This window comes from Corvus hawaiiensis, chromosome 15, assembly GCF_020740725.1.
Source record: "Corvus hawaiiensis isolate bCorHaw1 chromosome 15, bCorHaw1.pri.cur, whole genome shotgun sequence".
Lineage (NCBI taxonomy): Eukaryota > Metazoa > Chordata > Aves > Passeriformes > Corvidae > Corvus > Corvus hawaiiensis.
The window spans coordinates 18,712,649-18,734,866 of NC_063227.1; the positions used below are offsets into that span (position 1 = coordinate 18,712,649).

At 55.5% G+C, this 22,218-nt stretch overlaps 1 protein-coding gene across 1 annotated transcript in view; it reads left to right on the forward strand.

Moving 5' to 3' along the window:
• LOC125333968 overlaps positions 1 to 18,976 on the forward strand; it is a 96,087-nt gene extending 77,111 nt beyond the window's left edge. The window contains exons 4-5 of the mRNA XM_048320300.1: positions 12,211 to 12,299; positions 16,524 to 18,976. Of these exons, the coding sequence (XP_048176257.1) occupies positions 12,211 to 12,299; positions 16,524 to 16,750 (316 nt within the window). The 3' untranslated portion in view covers positions 16,751 to 18,976. The remainder of the gene's footprint in view (positions 1 to 12,210; positions 12,300 to 16,523) is intronic.
• Positions 18,977 to 22,218: the final 3,242 nt, after the last annotated feature.

Consider the following 22,218-nt stretch of genomic DNA (forward strand, 5'->3'; position numbering starts at 1 on the left):
GATTAGTTTTCTCAGAGGTTTGTTGAATTCCCCATCACTGACAACATTTTAATCAAGGAACATCTTCCTAAGCATTTCCGCTCTAGTTCCAATGACAATTAACAAGGCCCTGTTGATGCAGAAGTGCACCACAGCTGCTGTAATTGTTTTGCTGTGAGAAGGCAGTAAATGAGCCCCATCAGAGCAAGCTCTGCTGCTGTCTCTTGTAGCATCATGCTGGGGCTCTTCAAGGCACAGAGCTGATGCAGTCCAGGCCCCCTTAGCTCAGTGACAGGGACTTTTCTCAGGTCATGGGACAGTGACACTCAGCCCAGCTCCCAGCCTCTGCCTGGGTCTCTTCACAAGCTCCATCCCCTTCCCAGTGCCTGGGAGACAGCAGCAACTCGTGGCGTGGGAAGAGAGAGGGCAAGAGGAAAGGCAGCCTCAGGCTGTTTGTGGGGAGCTGAAGTGGTGTGACATGATAGTTCTGGGGCATGAGCCGCGGTGTCACTGCTGAGGAGCTGTGACCTGCGTGCCCAGGACAGTCCCTGGAACAGCTGCTCTTGAATCACAGAATGGTTTGGGTTGGAAGGGACCTTAAAGCTCAGCTTTTTCCACCCCCTGCCATGGGCAGGGTCACCTTCCCCTGGATCAGGTCGCTCAGAGCCCCATGTCAGTGCCTGTTGTGACAGGGGTCCCACAGCATGGGCTGAACCCTGGCTTTGGAAAGAGACTTTGCCCAAGCACAGGCTCCTGCTGAAATAACTGGAAAAGCTCAGTGGATTTTAATTCCTGCTGGTTTTCCCCACTTGCCTGTGTCCACATTTGCAACAAAACGGCTCTTGAAGATTTTTTTCCCCCTCTGTTTCTTTCATGCTGTTTGAAGTTAAATGAAGGGGGATGTTCTTATTCCAGACCTGTGTGACAGTATTAAAGGATGGAAATAGAAAGTGCTCTCATGTGTTCAGTGCCCAGCCCTGACATCTCCCTGGTGATCAAGCAGGCAGATCCTGGAAAGCAGCCCACTCCCCATTGTGCTGTTCCCGTGCTATTCCCGGCGTTTTGATGCCTGGTGTGTGAATTCCCAGGCCCTGCTTGGTAGTACAGGTATTAAAGAGGGGGCAAGTGCAGCTGCCTGAGCCTGGCTCGCTGTTCTCCCTGCGATGCAAAACCCTGTACAGATGTGGCTCGTGCTGACAGGTGAAGCTCTGTAGCAGCACGAGCTCTCTGAACTGCAGGGCTCTGCTTGTTGGTTGGGGAGCACAGCCACCTTGGAGCTGAGAATCAAAAAACAGGATGTGCTCTTAACTCGATTTGACCCAAATTTAATAACAATGAAGACGTGGCAGCTTAGGCCAGGGGTTTGGATGGAGCCTGGCACTGACCCTAAGCCAGAAACAAGCTCAAACCCATGTTGGGGTTTCTCCCTTGCTGTCTCCATGGGAGCTGGGGAAGAAACAATCCTGTCTTTTCTCTGCATAGCCCTGCCCATCACAACAAATCCCACATGTCTCTGGGCACCTGGGACCAGGCAGAACAGGGGAAGCTCAGTGAGGCAGGGACAAGCTCTTGATCTCGTACATCGCTGCTGCTCCGGGACAACAAAGGGAATCTGCTCTTTGTTCTGAAACACGGGAGAGCTCTGGTGCACATGCTCAGGAGATAAGAGCTCAGACAATATGCTCTGAAAATGTGGTAGCGAGGCAGACCTGAGCAAAACAATTCAGAATTAATCTTGTTTGGGAGAAATAGGAGGATAGGATGATTAATTTAATGATGTTTGTGTTTTGTTTTTCTTAAAAAAATGAACACCCATGCTGTCGCTGGGCAAATGTAAATGAATCCAGAGTGATTCCCAGCAGCAGATGCCATTCCCAGACAAATCAGATCAGTGACTCTAGCAGAGATTACAGTGATGAATTGCCCAAAGTGGAGTAAATGAATGGTCCAGCAGCATTGCAGGACATCCCTGTGGGATCATCAGTGTGGGGTTTCCCTGTGGGAGGAGGCTGGTGGTGTAAGGGAGGAGAATGCAGGGACTGCGGCTGCTGCAAAGGACCCATCTTGTTGTTTTGGTTGGTTTTCATTGTTGTCCCCTGCATGTTCATGGTGCTGCCTGACCCTGGCTGCTCTTTGTTTTGGTGTCTGTGTGATGACTTGTTCAGGAAAACACCGGGCTGAAGTCAGGATTTCCTTCCTGGAGGATGGGGAGGGCTCTGTGCTGCTCACAGGTGGGTGTGGGAGGGTGAGACAGGCCAGGCTGGGAAGAGCCAGTATGTCCTGGGCATCTCGTGGCAGGAGTGAGGACAATTTTGGGCTGTGTGGACAGGCTGGGAGGAGATCTCAGGCAGGAGACACCCCAGAGACAGCGGCAGGGGACTCACAAGGAGGTGGGAAGCAGTGTGAGAATCCATAGCAACTCCAGGGGAGGGAGGAGCAAAGCGTGTAGAGAAGATGCAGAGTTGCCATTTCACACCCCCCTTCCATTGGTTTTCTCCAATCCTGAATCCCCCTTTGTTAATGCTTCCCAAAGCTGTTGCTAGCCAGGCTTCCCCTCCCAGGCTGAGCACAGCCAATAGTGATGTTCACTTCCCTGCACTTGTTTATCAAACAGCACCCCAGCTGCCCTGTCTGACCCCAGCCATCATCCCCCCACCCACAGCATGAGGGGCTTGGGGCTGGCAGCGGAGATGCTGCAGCAGGAGAGAGCCAGGAAGGAAAAGAGGGTTGGTTTTTTTTTTCATTCTTTGTTTTGTTTTCACTCAAGAACTCCAAGAGTTGGGCTTGCAGGGCTGTCAACAGGCTGCCTGTGCGTGCTGGGGGCTGGGGAGAGGAATAAAGAGTAGTCCTTTGAGCTCTCAGGGATGTTCTCGTGGCTCAAAGCTTGCAGGTACAGCCAAGGGGGGGTTGTGGTGTGTTTTTGGGGCACACGACAGTGTACCAGGACACTGACCCCATATGTGTGTCTGGGGGGAAAAACACCCCAGAGCAGCTGGGGCCAGAGGAGTGGAGAGAGGGAAACACGGACATTCCTGGGCTTACACAGCGTGGGGGCGGATGCCCAGCAGAAGGACAACTGGCCACAGCTGAGGGCTTTGCCCACATCCTTCCTAAAAATAAACATTTGCATCCTCAGGGGCCACTGGGGTGTCTGTGGGCATTGGAAAGGCCCAGGAATTTACGCTGTGAGTTCGTGTGGTGTTGTAGTGGATCCAGGAGCAAGCGCTCCAAAGCACACGCGCAGGGCACCGGTGGGGCTGTGCAGATAAACGCTGATGGATTTGCCTTCTGCTCATTCATGGCAAACGTGGGAATGGGCACGTGCCAGGCAGGGCTGCCGGACAGGCTGCCCACTGACAGGAGCAAAAGGAGCAGCAGAGGGAAGTGCCGCTGTGGGAAGTTTAGGAAATCATTACAATCCTCATGTTTCCCTCCCAAGTGCACCCCAGGGTTAAGGCAGCGGTGGCATTTGGTGTGCCAGGTGTGGTTGCACACGTTTTGCGGGTGAATTATAAAGTTGTAACAGTCTCTGGGCTAAAATTCCTGCTTCTTCTGGCTGGGTTGTGTTTGTTTGCCTGTTCAGTACTGAGTAGGTAGTGGTTCCTCCACAACTCCTGCAGCATGTGGAGTGTGGAGCTGCTCTCAGCTGCCACCCCAAGGCCTGGGGAAGGTGTGAGTGGAGCCCTGCAGCCTGAAAAAACCACGGCAGCCTCTGGAAATCTATTTGAGGTCATGGCTTTGAAGGAGCAGCCATAATCTAAGTGACGGTGTTCTCCTAAGACGCAGAGCTGCTGTGCTTTAAGGTGGGCTGTGAATCTCTGAGTGCAGAAGCAGCTCTGCTCTGAAGGGGTTTTCCCCCTGCCAAATCCTCTGGGGCTGTAGAGCTCAAATCACCAACTTCTGCCAGGTCCTGGCTAGCCTGGGAGAGAAGTTGCCTTTTTGTTGAGTATTTGGGATGGTTGTTCATGAACAGTGATGAAGCCCATGCCAGTCCTCAGCCTGTTTGTGTGGCTTTTGCTCAGCAAACACCTTGGAGGGAACCACAGAAGCCCAGGAAATGCCAGACTGTTTTATCTGTCAGGTTTGACCCAGTGGGTTGTGAAACTGAAAAGATTGAAGACAACTCAGAGCCTCATGGCTTGGAGGGGCTGGAGCGTGTCCAGGGAAGGGAATGGAGCTGGGAAGGGGCTGGAGCCCCAGGAGCGGCTGAGGGAGCTGGGAAAGGGGCTCAGGCTGGAGCAAAGGAGGCTCAGGGGGGACCTTGTGGCTCTGCACAAGTCCCTGACAGGAGGGGGCAGCCGGGGGGGTCGGGCTCTGCAGGGAACAGGGACAGAAAGAGGAAAAGGCTTCAAGTTGTGCCAGGGGAGGTTTAGATTGGATATTAGGGGAAATTTCTTCAGAGAAAGGGTGGCCAGGGGTTGGATCAGACTGCCCAGGGCAGTGGTGGAGTCTCTATCCCTGAAGGGATTTAAAAGTTGTGCAAATGTGGCACGTGGGGCTTGGGTTAGTGCTGGAGTTGTCAGTGCTGGGTTAATGGTTGGATTCAATGATCTCAAAGGACTTCTCCAATCAAACAATTCTGTGATTTTATTACTGGGATTTCCAATCAAAGCCTGCAGAGAAAACATTGCTTTAAAAGGACTGTGAGGCTGCCCAGAGTCTGGCTTTGCTCTGAGCATGGGCTGCAGCCTTGTGGTGCAGTTTTGGAGTGGATTTGGGGTGCTGGGACAGGCAGGAGCTGTTTGGATGCTGGGAGCAGGACTTGTCCCTGGATAACTGCTCTCCCTTCCCCTCCTCTTGCAGAGCTGATCTGATCTTGGGATTGGAAGCTGAAGGTTTAATAGAGATGTGTCCTGGTCCCAGCCCACCTCTCCTTCCATAGTCAGGAGACCACAGAGCTGGTCCCCTGTGCCACCTGGAGCACTCCTGCTGGCAGGCTCCACCCTTTTGTCTATTAACACCCCAAATCTCAGCAGATTCAGTATTTGGGCTTCTTTCTATATCACGTAGGCCTTTTAAACTGAGTATTTCCTTCCCTTACGGACCATTCTGGGCCAATAATCCCTTTATCTGCATTCGTCATGGCCCTTGAAGTCTGAACCCTCCAGATCCTGCCAAGTGGGACAAAAGCCGAAAAGTCTTTTGTGGAGAAAAGGAAATACTCCAGCGATGGGATGTGTTTCTCATTGTGGACAGCCCCCAGAATGAATATCAGGAGTTTCATCACCAGTTTTATGTATGGAAATGCTATTTTAGGTAATTTAACAGGTGCTACGTGTATTAGTTTAATTTTTCTCTCTCCATCTGCTTCCTGCGCAGCTGAGCACGCGCCATGGCCGGCTGCGGAGATGGATCTGAAAAATAGGCACAGCAACCTTTCCAAAGAATTTCTCAAAATATCCTTCCTGGCATGTCTGGGACACAGGTGGTGGCAGGATGGCCCGGGGGAAATAATTCCTGCTCTCGGCTCTGTCTCCTTCAGGAGGGTTAGAAGAGTTCCAGGGAGAGGGGACACTGCCCTGGCCCCACTTTTAGAAACTTTGTGGGCTTTTGTTCTGCCTTCATCCAGCAGAGCAGCATCCCAGCAGCTCCACGGGATGGAAGTAAAAGCTCTCCGGTGCTTTGGGAGGCTGGAAATCTTCCCCCCACTCACACTTCCAATTCCATCTTTGCAAAGGCATGATCTTAAAGCTGGGCTTCATCCAGGCTCCCTCCAGGCCTTGTAATTGCGTTACAGAAGTGGCCGGGAATGTGCGGAGCCGAGGGAATGTGGGGGAAGGGCTGGCAGCATCCTCTGTCAGGGGAGGCAGAAGGACAGGAAATTGTGGCAATTTTGGAGCTGATCCCACTTTTTCGGAGGCTGGGGGAGGGCGGTAGGCTGCGGGACGTGGTCGTGGGAAGTGGGACAGAGGGATGCTCGCCCCGGGCTGTGTCCCCAGGCGCGGGGCCGTGTCCCCGCACGCCTCGAGCACAGCGGAGGCTCAGCACCGGCGGACACGGATCTGCTCCCTCTCACTTGTCACTTTGCCAGCCTGGGAATGTTCAGGCTGAGATTTTACTTCTGCTGCTGCCTCCGGCTGGAGCCGTGTGTGGGAGGCAGCGGGGGGGATGGGGAGGAAGCTGGGAGGGAGGGAAGAGCAGCGCAGCGGGGCTTAGGCAGGGCGGCAGCCTGCGGCGAGCAGGGACTGCTCGGGAAGGGGGCTGGAGGAATGGGCTTGGAGATACCCCTGGCTCTGGGAGCTGGGTGGGGAGGGGAGAGCAGGATGCTGCCCCAGGGAAAGTGGGAGCAGCATCCGGGGCTGGGGTGTAAATGAGAGTGAAAGGGGAAGAGGCCGGGAGGAGAAGGAAATCCCAGTCACATCCCCTGGCCCGGAGTGGGAGAGCCTGGGAGCAGCGGGGACCACGGGCTGGGAGAGGGCACTGCCATAGGAGCCAGAAAGCCCCAAATAAGAGAGGAGAGAGGATGCTGAGGATATCCCGGGAAAATCCCCAGCCCAAGCACTGCCCACAGCCCTGCCCGGTGCCTCAGAGTGCCGAGGTCTCGTCCTCGGGGCACTGAGCTGCCCTCTCCATCCCCCGGGGCTCTGACAGCACTGCTCTGGCACGAATAAACTTTCCCAGTTTGTTGTGGCGCTGCTGTGACTCGTGTTTCCAGCTGCAGAGCAAGGAAAACAATTTTTCAGGAATCCATCGGGCGGTTGTGCAAATAAATGTTTGCGAGGCCTTTGGCTGCCATAGTGACGAGCTCCATGGCAACCCCGCAAGGAAATGAATAATTCTGTGCTCGAAGTGGAATAATTTCGTGCTGGAAGTGGAAGATAAAAAGGGACCTGATGGCTGAGGGTGCTGCAAAATAGCTGATGAGCAAAGCACCCGAGTGCCCCCCTGGTGTGGGTGCCTGTGGGAGCTCTCGGTAATGGGGCGGTGTTGGGATGCAGATGGATGCAGTGCAGGGCTGCCAGGAAAGCCTTTTGTCTGGTTGTTCCATGAATTCCATGTAGCCAGGTTTACTGAAGGCATCTCCAGGTCGTGCGGGGGCTGTACCTGCCTGTCCTGCCCCAGCCCCTGTCCTGTGCTCCGTGTCCACCACTCCCTGAGCCCCTTAAGGCGCTGCACCCCTGGGGTTGTCTCAAATGTGGCTTTGATTCCTTTCTCTCCAGTTCTAGCTACGCTGGAAGCATTCCTGAAAATGAAAGCCAGCTCTTTTCTGAGCTTTGAAGTGTAGAGTAGAACTGAACAGAGAGAGGAAAAAAAAAAATCTGTCCTATGGGGGATGGGTTTTTAGAAAAACACCCTATTGAATCAACAGCATTTGTATTAAAACCAGCAAGTCCTTGGAGTATTTCCATAGGAATCAGCCCTCCCATTCCGGGCAGGCTCCCTGCAGCAGCCTCCAAGGCTGTGCACGAGTGGGGAGCAGTGGCAAGGGGGGGTTCTGGGTGTGCCCACCCCGGGCAGGGGGAGCAGGGCAGGGAAGGCTGCTCATTGTTGAGTCAGTGATTCACAGCTGTGACTCACAGCCCCATCCTATAGCCGTGGAAAGCAGCCAGGTCTGGCCATCAGCTGTGTGCCTTCTCCACTGCGAGAAGTTATTTTTGGATGTTTTTAGATTACAGCCCTTGGGTTTTTTTCTGTGCGTCTGAATTCTGGATGATTGCGCTGCAAGTAATTGAGACACTCGAATTTCCTGCTTAGAGAAGTGAGTTCAATACCTTTTTTTTTTTTTTTTTTTTTTTGCAGTGCTAAGGCATTTCTAAAATAGCTTTTCTCTGTGGCATCGTGAGGAGCAGGCACACAGCTTTGGGGCTCTTTGTGCAAAATTCGGGAGCACTGGGCGCAATAAGGTTACAGAAAAGGACATGGGGGGTGTCAGGTTGAACGTGAATCACTGGTGCACCCTTGCTGTGATGGAGGCTGACTGGTTTTACTGGTAAGGTTGTAGCCAGCTGGACAAGGGGTTGCCCTCAATTCCCCTGTGGCAGATCCACAGCTGGAGCACTGTGCCCGATTTTGGGCTCCTCACTGCAACAGAAGCAGGGCCACATGGGAGCCGCCAAAATGATCCAAGCGCTGGAGCCCAAGGCAGGGTGGGAGAGGCTGAGAGAGCTCCTTTGGTGTGGAAGTGTGAGACCAAGGAGCACTGGATGAGCCTTAAGGACCCTTCCAGCCCAAGCCATTGTAGGATTCTACGAGTCAGGCCCCTCTCCAGTCTGATTTTGTGATCCCACAGAGCATTTAGGGGATGTTGGGCTTTGGGTGTCCTGCAGACAGTGGGGCACAGCCGTAATGCAGGGGCTGGTGAGGCTCAGCACAGCAGTTTGTGTGTTCATGCCCTCAGTAAGACCACAAGGAAGGAAAGGGGTCTGAAGTGCTGCCCATCCTGAGCTGGCTGGTGGTGCACAGTCCCCCTTTCCCTGGGACACACAGCTCTAAACCAACAGCTCAAAGCAACCTGAGCAAGACCCACGTTTCTCTGCCGTGCACTGGGAGGGTTGGGCTCTGCCGCTCAGACCCTTCCCAGGCTGCCGGGACAACCCAGACCCTTCATCCCTCCCTTCCCAACCCATTCCCGGCCAAGTCTGGTGCCCAGTGGTGCCAGCTCTCCTGTCTGTGCCTTCATGCAGCCTTGGGGCCAAGGGCTGTTGGGATGGGGGGGCGAGGACCACCTGGGGAGGGAGCTTAGTGGGGTCAGGAGTCCTGGTGCAGGTGAATTTCCTGAGCACAGGGTGAGCCTTTCCTTTGTGCATTCCCACTGTGGTAGGGCACGGAGGCTTTGGCCGGAGGCAGGAGGAGCTTCTGTCCAGGGATGGCTGAAGGAGGGGTGGGAGAGGAGGGAAGAATCTTTTGGGAGGCGGAAAATGTGATGCCACACCAAAGAGGGACTTGAACCTGAGCCTCTGGTTTCAAAACAGAGTTCAAACCACCGGGATATTACAGTTTAAAAATCCACCCCTAAGGTATTTTTTGTACTTTCCCTTCCCCCATCTCTGGGTACCACCACGTTAGGGCAGCTCCCAGGGCCAGGATCAGCGGCTGGGAGGCTCAGGGATGTTTCTGAGCAGCTTTCCTGAAGCCCTGAAAAACCTGGACATCTCATCTTCCAACTGGGGGGGTGGGCAGGAGCTGCTGGGGTTAACGGGTGGCTGAACGGGCTGTGGTTTGCCATGGAGTTTAGGTTCCTAAGTCCTTTATTGGATCTAGCCCGGGGCTCTATTCCCAGCCCTGTTTGTGACATTAACAGGTCACTGCAGCCCCAGGGCTGTCCCCACCTTGTCCTCGCTGCCCGCACGGCACCGAGCACGGGGCTGGGGACCCGCGGCCGAGGAGTCTCGGCACAGCCATCACGCAGGAATCAGTTTGGGAGGCGAGCACGCCTCACTTCTGGCCTTTTTGAAACTGTGCCGCCACCCACGGCGCGCAGGAGGGCTATAAATAGTGGCCAGGATGCCCTGGGGTGCGGCAGACAGCAGGTATTTCAGGATGCAGGGTCGTGCCGGGGCAGCTTCTGCTCCATTAGTGGTTATTTGCATCCTCTAAAGATTAACTGGTGTGAGAGCAGCGCCCTGTGCCCGGCTGGGGATGGATCAGGCATGGGATACAGAAGGGGAGGACGGTCCTGTGGTCCTGGCACAGGTCCTGCACATCTTTGGACAAGTTGTTTAAGACCAGATTTTCTGCAGAGCACCTGGGAGTGTCCCTACAGCATCCTCAGGGTCAGGTGTCGTGTTTCAAAGGGGGTTTGAACATACATTCAGAATTCCAGAATGGTTTGGATTGGGAAGGACCTCACAAACCATCCCATTCCATCCCCTGCCCTGGGCAGGGACATCTTCCACTATCCCAGGCTGCTCCATGCCCCATCCAGCCTGGCCTTGGGCACTGCCAGGGATCCAGGGGCAGCCCCAGCTGCTCTGGGCACCCTGTGCCAGGGCCTCCCAGGAAGGATTTTCACAGGGATGGTGAAAGCTCCTGTGCATTCAAGGCTTCTCTCCTTGCAGAGCTTTGGTGCAGCTGGGGCAGGACCTTCCCAGCTACGAGGTCACTGTGGCAGATCCGATCTTCAAGAACCCTTCTGCGGCTCCATCCCAGTTCTGAAATGTCCTGTTCTGTGTGTGAGGGTGCAGGTGGAGGGGGCACCTGGGCAGGGGGATGCTCGGCAGGGTGTGAGGAGCCCATCTGCTGCCCGGCACGTGGCACTGAGCTGGCACCGGCCGTGCCTGCGCTGGCATTTGCAGCGTGCGGGGTGCTGAGGGCTCAGGCACGGAGCTGCCAGCGGGACACCCCGGAGCTGGGGGTGTCGGCTGCTTGAGCGTGGCTGAGCGGGAATTCAGGGGCTGAGCAGGAATCTGGTGTCTGAACAGGATGCTGGGATCTCAGCACAGCTTCGGGGTCTGAGCAGGGCGTTGGGATCTGAACAGGAATTCAGGGTTTGAGCAGGGCATCGGGGGCTGAGCAGGGTGTCGAGGTCTGAGCAGGAATTTGGGGTCTGAGCAGGGTCTGGAAGCTCCTGGGAATAAGGGCTGGGAGTACAGTGGTGGAGGAGGCCGCCTCCTGCCTTGCAGCCTGGCGCTTCGAACACTTTCCTGGGAAATGGGGTAAGGTCTCTTCACGGGAAGGGCTTTCCAACCCCCCCATCCTTCCCTATCTCACTTCAGGAGAGCTCCCAGCTGCAAGAGCAGGGCAGTCCTCATCCCAAGGGAGCCAGCACACAGCCAAGGGGTGAATCCCGGCATCCCAGTGGATGGAAAGGGCTGTGGGTGGTCAGAGCACTGAGCTGGGAGAGGAGAGAGCGGTGATCTGAGTGGTGCGGTCATTTAGGGACAGAGCAGAGGGGACCCCAGGAAGCTGGTGAGATGTTTAGGAAGTGGAGAGACTCTGGAGGGGCTCTGGGAGCACAGCCCTGAGCAGTGAGCGGTGGCTGAGCACAGCTGACACCTGGCAGACATGAAAGCGGGGCTTGTTAGCCTGCACAGAGTGCTGATTGTAGCCTCGGCCACAAAACCTCCTCAGCCAAAGTCTGTCTGCATCCCCCGAGTTCTCCCAGGCGGATCTGTGGTGCTCAGCACCCCCAACAGCCAAGGGAAACCAAGGCAGATGCCCAGATGCTCGCTGCTCTCCTCGCCTTGGTGCTCCAGCCTCCTCAGGACTGAGCTGGGGCTCTGTTCAGAGCCAGTTCTGGGGTGCCGGGCAGCTGCTCTGTGATGATCCTAAATCCCAGCACACCGTGGGGTTTTCTCACCCTCCATCACATGAACGAAGCTGCAGAATGGAGTTGTGGCCTGAAATAGCTTGAAAGGTGCATCCACTCACAGCCTGCAAGAGGACAGAGGAGCTGCTCATAGAAGGGTGCAGATGCGCCTCTGGGGCTTTAGTGATAACTTTTCCTGGTCTTAAAATCAAGAGTTGTACACGGTTAGAAGGGGAAAAGGGATTTTACCTTGGTGTTTATTTTAAGGATCCTTAGGTGCACACGTCCAGGTCATGTGCATCGAGATGCACCCCGCTGAGTATGAGTGTGTTCCCCCAACATCGGGTATCACATTAGAGGTGTTACTAATTAGCAGATCTATCAAAGATTCCCCAATGAGAGGCTCAAGTGAGCCCCCCTCCCCAAGGAACCTTCCCCTGGATGGTTCTATCTCAGGTTACAGAATGTGTTCTGGAGAGGACCTTGGGCTCTGGGGCACACTGATCCCTAACTACAAAGCTGCTAAAATGTTGAGTCTCTCAGCTTGACAAACAAGGCCAAGAATGTAGGCAAAAAGCACTGGGAATACAGAAGTTGTAAAAAGGTATAACAGGGGTATAAAAGAAAAGGCAAAAATCTTCATGGCATCATTAGGACAGCAGTTTTTATGGCATTACATTATAATTTTGGGAAGGGATTGCATTATATCCCATGGCAGGGGGTTGGAATGGAAGATTTTCAAGTTCTCTTCTGACCCAGAGCATTCTATGATTCTCTGATTCCGTACTGGTGGGGTTATGAGGTGATGAGGTGCTGGCTGTAGCCTCTGAAGGCAGCAGGAGTCGGGAAGGTGTTGCTGGAAGCACCACTGAGTCCCCAAGTGCTTTTTGTGGTTATTCTTCAAGAGCCTGGTGAGGGGTGGACACTTCTGGAAGGGTCTGGGCTCCTGGGTGCTGTTTAATAGAAGGATTTAAAGCATGCACTGCACCAGCCCACTCCTGACTGAACTGTAGTAACTTGCTGTTTGTTTTCTTTTCCCACAGCTCCCAGAATGGAGAGGAAGCTGGAGCCTGGCCGAACAACCAGTTTGACACGGAGATGCTCCAAGCCATGATCCTGGCTTCAGCCAACGGTTGGTCTCCATCACTTGTGGGAAACCCCTGACTCTTGCTCTGGCGGGGCCACCTCGGGTTCATGCTGGTAGATAAGATGCTGTGGGACTGATTTATCTGGGTTAGCTGGGCTGCTTTCAAAAGTTCTTCAACAGATGCCACAGCTGGTGTCCCTGCAGGGAGGCTCCAGGCAGAGGAGATACTTGGTTCCTGTAGACAGGGACACCTCTTCCACCCAAATTCTGTTTCCTTTGTACTGAAACATCATCTGGCTGTGCTGTGGTTGTGGTACATGACAGAGCCAGCCTTGAGATGATGTTTCATAAACTGCTTGGTTCCAGAGTCACGGTAACTTAAACTTGCTGCAAGGCGAGGAGGTTTGTGTGTGGCTAGAGGCTGGAGCAGGGAAACAGCGAATGCCCAGCTCAGTATTCCCAACAAACCTTGTGTGCAGAGGAGCTCTCCGAGTCCCTCTGCTGAGCCACGGACTCCCCAAGGTTTCCCCCACTGGTTGCTGCTGCCTCCTTGCAGTTGTATTCACAGGGGGGTGGTTTGGGGTCATTTTGGGGTGGTTTGTTCTGGTTTATAGCTGTGCAGAAGCCTTGGGCAGGGAGAGATGCTCCCACGCACCCCCAGCCTCCGTGGCTTTGCATGAAACAAGGACAATCACCACTCTGTGCAGCGCTGTGGATAAAGAGCCTGGTTTTCATACAGCCTTTATTTATAAATACCTCCAAGTCTTTCCCCCCTTGATTTAAAAATAGAAGCACAGCCATAAAACCCTGCGCAAAATGCTTAGGATGTTTCCTTTGAGCTGTCGGGAGGGAAGGAATCCGAGGGAGGAGGAATGGCTTTGGTGCTGCTTTCTTGGAAAGCTGCTGCAGCTGAACTTCGCTGCTCCGCAGACACCAGGCAGCCTGGAGACAGCTGCCGTGGCTGGGGACGGGGACGAAGGTCTGGGGCAAGGGAGTTGTTTACACTCAAGAGAAAGAAACAACGTGAAAATGTGTCTTTGCTCTGAAAAACGACCGTGGAAAAATAGCCCTTGGGGTTGCACGTGGTTATCATCACCCAGTGTCTCCAGATCCGGTTTCCTTGCTGGTAAATAAAGCTGTTTTTCTGGCTGCTGCTCCAGCCATCCCCGGGATCAGAGCTAAGCGGGTCCCTTCCAGGTTAAACACCGACTTCCACGGAGCCCCGGGCCCTAGTGCAGCAAACCTCCCCCAGTCCACGAGTCCCACACAGTCCTCACCTCTCCCAGGGCTCCAGTCTGCCCAGGGGGGTCAATGGAAATCAAATCCCTCCTCCAGGTAATGGCTTTCCCTTATCCATTCTTATCAGGCCCCGGTCTGTGCTGGATGTATGCATGGGGACACAGCACACGTATTTTCCTCCAGCACAGTGTTTTTGTGTCACCTCTGTTCTCTGTCCCCCGTTTCTGCTCTCTCTTTATCCAATAGTGTTGATTGCAGCAGGCTTTGATTAGGGGCAGCGCTAATTGCCCATTAAGCTTTGTGCTACCCATCCCTGGGTGTGATTTCCTGGTCATTTAAAGAATCCTTATCTTTTACCATCACCCACTGAGCTCTGTTTGAGCTTCGGGGTGACAGGTGGGACACAGTGACACAGGTGATGCCCTGGATGCATCCCAACCCTGGGCCAGGGGTTATCCTTGGCTTCAGCAAGAGGCAGCGCCGACCCTGCCAGGCCAAGCCTGCACGATCCAGTCTTTGGAGGATTAAATCCCTTTCCCAATGGTTAAATCACCACCACAACTCAAGACTACCTGGGGACCTGATTTTTCCCCCAGGGCTGTAACCTTGCTGTAGAGCTTCTGTCTTCCTTCCCAGCCATCCTTCCACAGGGTCTTCCTCCCTTGCAACTGGGAACAATATGAAAAGCCAGTGTCTTGAGCCATCTGAATGGACAGAGGCAGCTGCGAGGACGGCCCAAGGGGCGCAGATGCTCCAGGACAGCAGACACTCAAGGGCAGACATCCTGTCCTTAAAATACTCTGGCTGCCAGCGAGAATTTATAGAGGTGCCATGGGATGGCGGGAGAGCAGACGGAAAGGCAGCCCAGGGAGGTTCCTTGTCCCCCCAGGCAGGGGCAGACACCCTATATTGGGTCTCCTGAAAGCCCCACCAGCAGCTGCAGCAACACCTGCTCTGGGGCTGCCCCTGGCCTCGCCTCTGCCCACGGGGGCGATGGAGCCACTCGCTGGTTATTTTTGCCGAAGCCCAAATTCTTGTTTTCCTCCTCAGGACCGTTTGGGATGATGACAGGCTGCTGGTAGAGGCTGAGCATGACCTTTGCAGCAACAAGAGCTGAAGTGCTTTGCTTGGCAAGAGCACCTCGGTGCCCATTTATAACCCTCTATTGTTCCTGTTCCCTCTTCTTTTCAGCCTTAATGTCAGTGTTACCTAGAAACAGCCGGTCACCCTCACCCGGCACCGACTGGCAGGCTGGGAACTTCACCAGTGCCTTTTTCTCCCTGGTGAAAGCTGTGCTGAGACTGCAAATTAATTCATGGGGACTTGGGTGGTGCTGGCAGCCCCAGAGCCCTGGTGTGTCTGGGACGGCCCCAGAGGGACACAGGGCAGCAATAGCCAGGGAGGAGAAGGTGGACTTGGAAAGTCCACCCAGCCTCTCACTGGGCTGACCCCAGCTGGGACAGTGCAGATAAAACAATCCTCCCCATGGCTGGAGGCTGTCGTTCACCTGTGGGATGGTCCCTGCACATCTCCAGTCATCCCATCCCATCCCACAGGGACCATTTGTGACACCTCCATGGTGTGAGCTTGAGTTGGTTGCCAATGAAATAAGCTGCTGCTGAGGTGAGCGAGGATTAGCAATAAATGTCACTAATTACAGACACACATCTCCCCAGCCCGAGGACCTCCAAGCTCTGCTAGGTCTGGAACCCATTTCACGGGGACTCTGGAAGAATTCTCCTGCGGTGAATGCTTCCAGAGCGGGAAGTGAAAGGCATTTCCCCGTGCTGGGTCGCTGTGTTTGCTCGCCACGGCCCCCGCCCCGCTGCACAGTATCGTGCCTGTTTTCAGCCTCGCTGTGTTTTCCTCTTCGCCTGCCCCACCAGAGCAGCTGCAACTTTTCAAACTGCAGTTGCTTCATCCTTCCGACCCCTGCAAAGGGAACGTGTACACAGCCATATTTCAGCGGGATGGTGGGATGTGGTCCAGCTCTTTGTCCAGCTTTCTGGCTGGCTTAGCCACCTCCATCTGCATAGGGAAAAGCAAAGGCAACACGGAGGCGTGCACAGAGCCGGTTTGGAGTGAGGAGAAAGACGAGGGGACCCAGCCCACCATCTCTGCTCATTGGTTTTCTTTGTTCCCACAATCTCGCTGCCTGCGAAGGGAGGGAGCAGCACCCCTGGGCGCTGCCTCGGGCGCTTTGGGTGCCCTTGCTGGGTGTCTCCGGCCTCCAGGAGAGCCTGGCCCCAGCGTGAGGCAGTTAAAGGCTGAGATGGGAGCCACGGGATCTCACACAAAGGCTGAGCTTCAGCAAACCATTTCTGAGCAGGGCTGTGCAAGGATCCCACCCTGAGCCGTGCACGGGCAGCTGCACTGGAGCAGATCCTGCAGCAGCTCATGGCAACAGCATCCCTTGAGCCCTGCCATCCCCCCGTGCTCATTCCTCCCCCTGCCTCCACACATCCCCCCATCTCCATCTGGCCTCCACCATCCAGCAGAGCCCCGGCATCCCGGGGGGGCCCCGTGCCCCTCCCCACTCCCGTGCTTGCTCGCTCCGTGCTGGAGCTTTGCATAGCGACAGGAGTGAATTTGCCTTCCCCTCCCCCTGCTCCCAGATCTGGACCATCAGACACGCTCTGGCATCGATTTCCTTCGTGCTCGGCTTCCTAGAGCCATTTTGTGGTATTGCAGGGGAGGGGTTTTCTTTCTCATCTCCCGTGTCGCGCTCCCTGAGTAAACCTGGCTGGAGAAAAATACCGCGGGCGGGGTTTTAAATGCGGCGGAAAAATAAATAAATATTGGATTTCCTTTAATGCATCACTGATGGTCTGACTGCACAATATGTTTGTAATGGGCAGTTTCGGGGGGGGGCTCCGTGCCAGGCTCCCCAGCACAGCCCTGTGGGAAGCTGAAGGGTGATGTTGGTTTGCGTTTGACACCCTGTGGGGCTGTTGGGGCTTGAGGTGGGGTCTCCATCTGGCTTTAACCTCCTGCCTTTCTCTTTCCCCCCTTGCCCGGCGCTCCCCACAGAAGCTGCTGACGGTAACTCGACCCTGGGTGGCGGCAATGGCACGATGGGGCTGAGCGCCCGCTACGGCCCCCAGTTCACCCTGCAGCACGTCCCCGACTACCGGCAGAACGTCTACATCCCGGGCAGCAATGCCACCCTCACCAACGCCGCCGGCAAGCGCGATGCCAAGAACGCCGCCCCCGCCGGAGGCAACAAGAAGAAATCCGGGAAGAAGGAGAAGAAGTAGTGAAGAAGAAGAAGGAGACCTTAGAGCTACAGGGCAGCCGGCTCCAGCACTCCCCCAAAACCACAGCCCAGGCCGGAGGACGAATGTGAATTTTTTTGTGATGCAAAAGTAGGAAATGCTGCGAATGTATCTCGTCATCATCAGAGCTGAGAGCAGGGGCTCGCTGCTCTCAGGTCTCATGATGAAAACCAATCCGGAACCTAAACCGAACGCAAACAAGTGCCCTGTGAATAATGTTTTATACAATCCCTCGGGTGTTAGAATATGCAAGGGCGGAAGGCCTTTTGCCATGTCTTTGGATCTGATTTGCTCCCAGGTAGTCCGAGAAAGGCACAAGGCTTGTGCTTGGCTTTGCCCAGTGTAAATAATTTTAATGTGGATCTTTTAATTTATAGCCCTTCAGCTAGTTTTTGGAAAGGAAAAGGAAGTTCCTAGCTTAGAGCCCATGCTCCAGTTCTTCGCTCTTAAATTTTCCATTCGTAAAATTCATCCCCAGTCAATGATGGCGATGGATTTTGGAATTTGGAAGTTGGTAGGGAGTGCTTCAGTTCCTGCTTACCTGGAAAAAAAAAAAAAAGTGTTTATATTGCATGAGTCAAAGGGAATATGGCAAAGCTGCATCCGAAACATTTTTAGTTTTGTTTTTGGCTTTTTTTTTTTTTTTTCCTAAAGCGTAACCACTAATGGCCTGAAATATGATAAGGAAAAAGCCCTCCTGCTGTGTGAGAGGCAGGGAGTTCCATGAGGAGCACGCCGAGGTGTGCGGCAGCTGCCCCGGCGGTTCTAGGGGTCTCCGAAGAGCAGACACATCTCAAACCTTCTTTGCAGTAAATATTTATAATGTACAGTCAATGTTCTTATGGAATTAAGGCTAAGAGAGCCTCGCTCCCCCGGCGGCCAAGCCTGGCCTGGTCCCCACGCAGGGGACCCGGGGACGACGCTTCACTGTCTGCACACGGTGTCTGCATGCACGTCCCTCACCTCACACCTGCACTAGCGCAGTAGCTCCACGGACCCGGAGAAGTCCTCGCATGCCCACGTGGGGTGACCGCGCCGCCAGCGCCCGAGCCTCGCGCCAGGGCTGCCCTGGGGAAGGGGTGGGAGGGGGTGGGATGGCTCAGGCGGGGTGGGGAAACTTATTGCTTCTTGTTCGGGCCCCAAAGGTTGTTTGGGGTGCTCAGGCGGTTCTACAGGCGGTTTTTTGGGGTCTCGCCCAAAGGGGTGGGATCTGCGGAGCTGCCGGTGCATGGCTTTGGTGCAGAGTTGGTGGCTGAGTAAGTGATGGTTGTTCTGGTGGTGTTTGGGGACCAGATCCAAACAAGGGACCCAAGAGCAGGGGGTGAAGCTGCAAAATGGGGGGCAATAATTAGGGGAGTGTCACACGGGACCATGCAGGGCCAGGCCGGAGGAGGTGATGCTCCCGCTGGCTTTGGCGTTTGTACCCTGTGGAGAGAATTGAAGGATGAGGATTAGAGTTTCTCCATGTGCCCATCACCGAAGCACCAGGCCAGCTTCCCATTACAAAGCAGCTCTGAGCCCCTGGGAAGGCAGATGGGGGCTTTGTGTAGCCAGAGCCAGGAGAGGAGCCGTGGGGTGGCCAGGAAGGGGCCGCGCCGACTTTCCCAGGGGGTGTGTGTTGTTTTTTTTCCTTTTTTAATCACTAACACGTAACTCACCCGAGCAGATCCAGCCCTTTCAGCCAGGCTCTCCCCACCCCTGCCCCCTCCCCAAACCCAGGGCAGCAGGAGCACCCACCGTGTTTCATCCGGATCCAGCCACCTCCGGCGCTGGCTGCACTGGGAGCGGTTCCCACCCTGTCCCCTGCAGCTGCCACCTGCCCCCGCCCCCTCTAGAAATGCTGTAGCTGAATCGTAGTCTTTATATTTTCTTTTTAATCTGCAATCTGAGGTAGCGTAGTGAGTGTCGTGTATTTAGTGGCGTGTTATTTTTAATCGCGGTAAACTAACTTGTGGACATCAGTATTTTCAATTTCCTCTGTATCTTCTTTCCATGTGGTCTGTGCTCCGAGTGTACGTGAAATGAAACACGTTTGCCCTTTCAATGTGTCTAATATTGAATTATACTTATATATTATATATATGCTTATATCCTTCTTATACCCATATAGACCAACGTCGATGTGTTACACGCAAGTTTTATACTCTAATATTTATATTGCTTTTTTTCTTTGGGAAAAAAAAAAATAATAAAATGGTTTCTTCTGAACCAATGGTATTTATTCTGACGGGAAAAGGGAGGCACAGGTGGGGTCCGTCCATCCCCGTGGTGCTGCTGTGCTGAGACTTCTGACAGGGGTGGTTCAGCACTGGTTCCAGCAGTGGGGATGCTCTTGGGGCACTCCCAATCTTGTGTCCCCCAGGCCTGCTGTGGGGGCAGCCCCGTCCTCTGGCCCCCCAGGCCTTTGAGTGGAGGGTGACGTGGCTGTGGATCATGACTGAGGACATGATGGGGTCGGTAGCTACAGCCCCAAGAGGATCCAGCTGCCTGTCTCCATCACTGGCAGGATCTGGTCACTCTTCCCCAGTCCTGGAGGGTCTGGAGAACCAGACCTGGTGGTGGATCCCCCCACCCTTCCTCATCACCAGCAGGAATCCACTCTCCCTCCTCCAGCCCTGGTCTGATTTGCTTTTCATGATCTCCCCTCTCTGCCCTTGGGGACAGTGGTTCAGGCATTGTGAGCGGAGCTCCCTGGCCAAGACAATCCTCCCACTCTCTCCCTGTGGGGGGTCCAACGCAGGCTGAGGAAAAACATCCCGTGGCTCAGGGTGTCGCAACCTTGGAGGAAAAAATAAGCTGCTGCTGGCCAGATGTGAGGGAGAGGGTGGAGGAGGCGGGGGCAGAGCAGCCCCAGCAGACAGACAGACAGACAGAGCCTGGGGTTGGGGTTTGGGGCTGGTCCCCCCTCTTAGCAGAGCACAGGAGGCTCCAGGTGTGCGGGGCACTGCCCCCATTCCTGTATTCCCATCCGTCCCCACCCAGTGTCTCTGTCCAGGTGCAGCTCTGTGGCCTCCACCCTCTGCCCCCAAAAACCCCCCCGAGTCTGTCCTCACACACAGAGAGCACCCCCTGAGCCCCCCTTGCAGACTGACAGACACTTCCCTAATCCCCCAGCGCCCCACGGAGACACCAAACCCCCATCCCACTGCACGGAGGTGCCTGGAAATCCCCATGCACCTCTCAGAGGAACATCCCTCTCCCCAAACTCCCTTTTCATCCCACAGATCCAGCTCTCCTTCCTCCCCTGTGCACGTGGGGCCAGCCCTGGTCACACACACACGAGGGGTTCTAACCAGAGCATCCTCCTTCGGGACAGGCGGTCCCAGGCCACAGGGGAGACCACGAGGGTCAGGGCAGTGACAGGGCAGGGATTTGCTGCTCCGGGACCCCTGTGACACCGCGCCCTCTGCCCCAGCCCTGGAGCTGCGGTGCCTCCCGTGCTAGATCACCTGGAGTGCCTTGGGACAGCTCCAGGGGGATGGTGGGGATCAATCCCATCGACCCGCGGCTAGCGGGGAGCAGGGCTGACCCCAGCACCTGTCGTGGCCGGGGTGGCTTCAGCCCAGGGCACCGGGCATCACTGCCCGCTTGGCTGGTGATGCCCCCGGGTGCCTTGAGCTGGGTGCTGAGGGCTGTGGGTGAAGGAACCGGGGATGGTCAAGCCAGTGGGTCCTCAGATAGGTGACAGTCACCACTGGCGGGGAGCAGAGAGGCTTTGCAGAGCTCTAGGGGTGGGTTTGGGTTGAGGAGCCACCACCTCCCCGGTGCCCTGAGCCCCGCGGTGTCCCCGCTGCGGGTGTCGGTGTCGGGATGTGCGCAGTGAGAGGGGGCACATCGAGCTCCATTTCATTTCTCTTCTCTCTTGCACTAAAACTACCCCAGGGCACGGCGAGAGCCGGGAAGTCACAAACACAGACCTGGCCAATTAGCTCTGATGAAGGAAACCCGGTCAGCCGCGCTAATTACCGGGGACAGGCGGGAGCGGGAACGTGTTCAGTGCAGCGTGGTGAGCTGGGGAATTCCCGAGCTGAGGCGGGGACACGGCGGAGGCCAACAGGAGCAGAGCCAGAGTCACAGCCCTGACGAAAGGGACACAAAGACGGGGACAAGACAGAGCCTCTGGCAGGCGCTCGGGACGAGTGACATCGCGGGGTTCGTGGCATTGCTCCCGGGAAGGGTGGCCTTGGAAAGGAGGCCCTGCAGGTGGGATGGGAGCGACTGAGAGGTATGGGAGGTCTTTCACTGCAGCCATTGGGGGGACTGAGGGACTCTGCCTGCAGGGGGCTGTGGGGGACCGGTGGCTGTGTCCCCCCCAAACCAGGTGGGGGTGGGGGTGTGGATTCACCAGCAAACTGTGAGGTGCCCAGCCAGTGCCAGATGGGGACCCTGTGCCCGGGCCAGGGTATCCGTGCTGGGGTGCTCTGAACATCCTTCAGCAGCCAGAAGGGGCTCGGATCTTCCTCCACCTTGGTGCCCTCCTGCTGCTGCTTCTCCCCCTTCTCCATCTCCTTTCCCCACCACGGGGATCAGCTCAGCACCTTTTCCTCCCCTCCCTGCCACTCAACCATGGCATGGGACCGGGGAATCTTCCGACTCCACAGGCAGCAGAGCTGGAAGCTCTCGGTGGTGCAGGAGCAGCTCACGTGGTGGTGGGGACCCCCTTGTCCCCCCTCTGAGGATTGTCCCCAATTCACTTCCTGCTCCTGGCAGAGCTGGAGCATCCAGATGCCGCAGGTGGTGCTGGTCCCATGTCACCAGCTTGTGGAGCCCTTGTTTGCAGCAGGTTTTGTTGGTGTTTTTCCCAATTGACCTTGAAAATCAAACCAAACACACCAGAAAAAAACCCAAAAAACCAAAAGGAGTTGAGCCAAGCCAGTTTTCCACTGGATCTGTGAGCTGAGCTGACCTGTCACTTGGCCCCAGGGAGGGCTGGGTGGGGAGCTGGAATCTCCATCAGGCTGTGGTCATGGGCTGAGTCCCATCAGCAGCTCCTCCAGCCATGACTTCACCCAGCAAAGCAGAGGGGGGTGGAAATCACCGAAAAAGCCGAGTTTCCATGCAGCTCTCTCTCATCGTTTCCTTCGGGGTCCCCAAAAGCACTGGGGAGGTCCCCCTGGGTCTGACACAGACCCTGGGGGCTGGAGCCTGCCCGGAGCAGAAGACACCCCTGGGAGCTGGTGGCAGCGGGGGCTTCTCCTCCCCTAAACGCCTCGGAAGGGAGGGCAGCCAATGCCATCCAAAAGCACTTGGAATTCGCAGTACTTGGGATACAAAATGTCCAAAAGGGATCCACTGGGGGCAGTGGGGGCAAAAGGCCAGGTGAGGAGAGGGGGTGTCCATAGCAGGGGATGTGGTGGGAGAGCCCTCCCTGCAGCCCCCCTGCCCTGCACCCCTCCAGCCCCCCCCATCACATCCCCAGGGATTTTATTTCCCCCTGACACAGCTGGTTC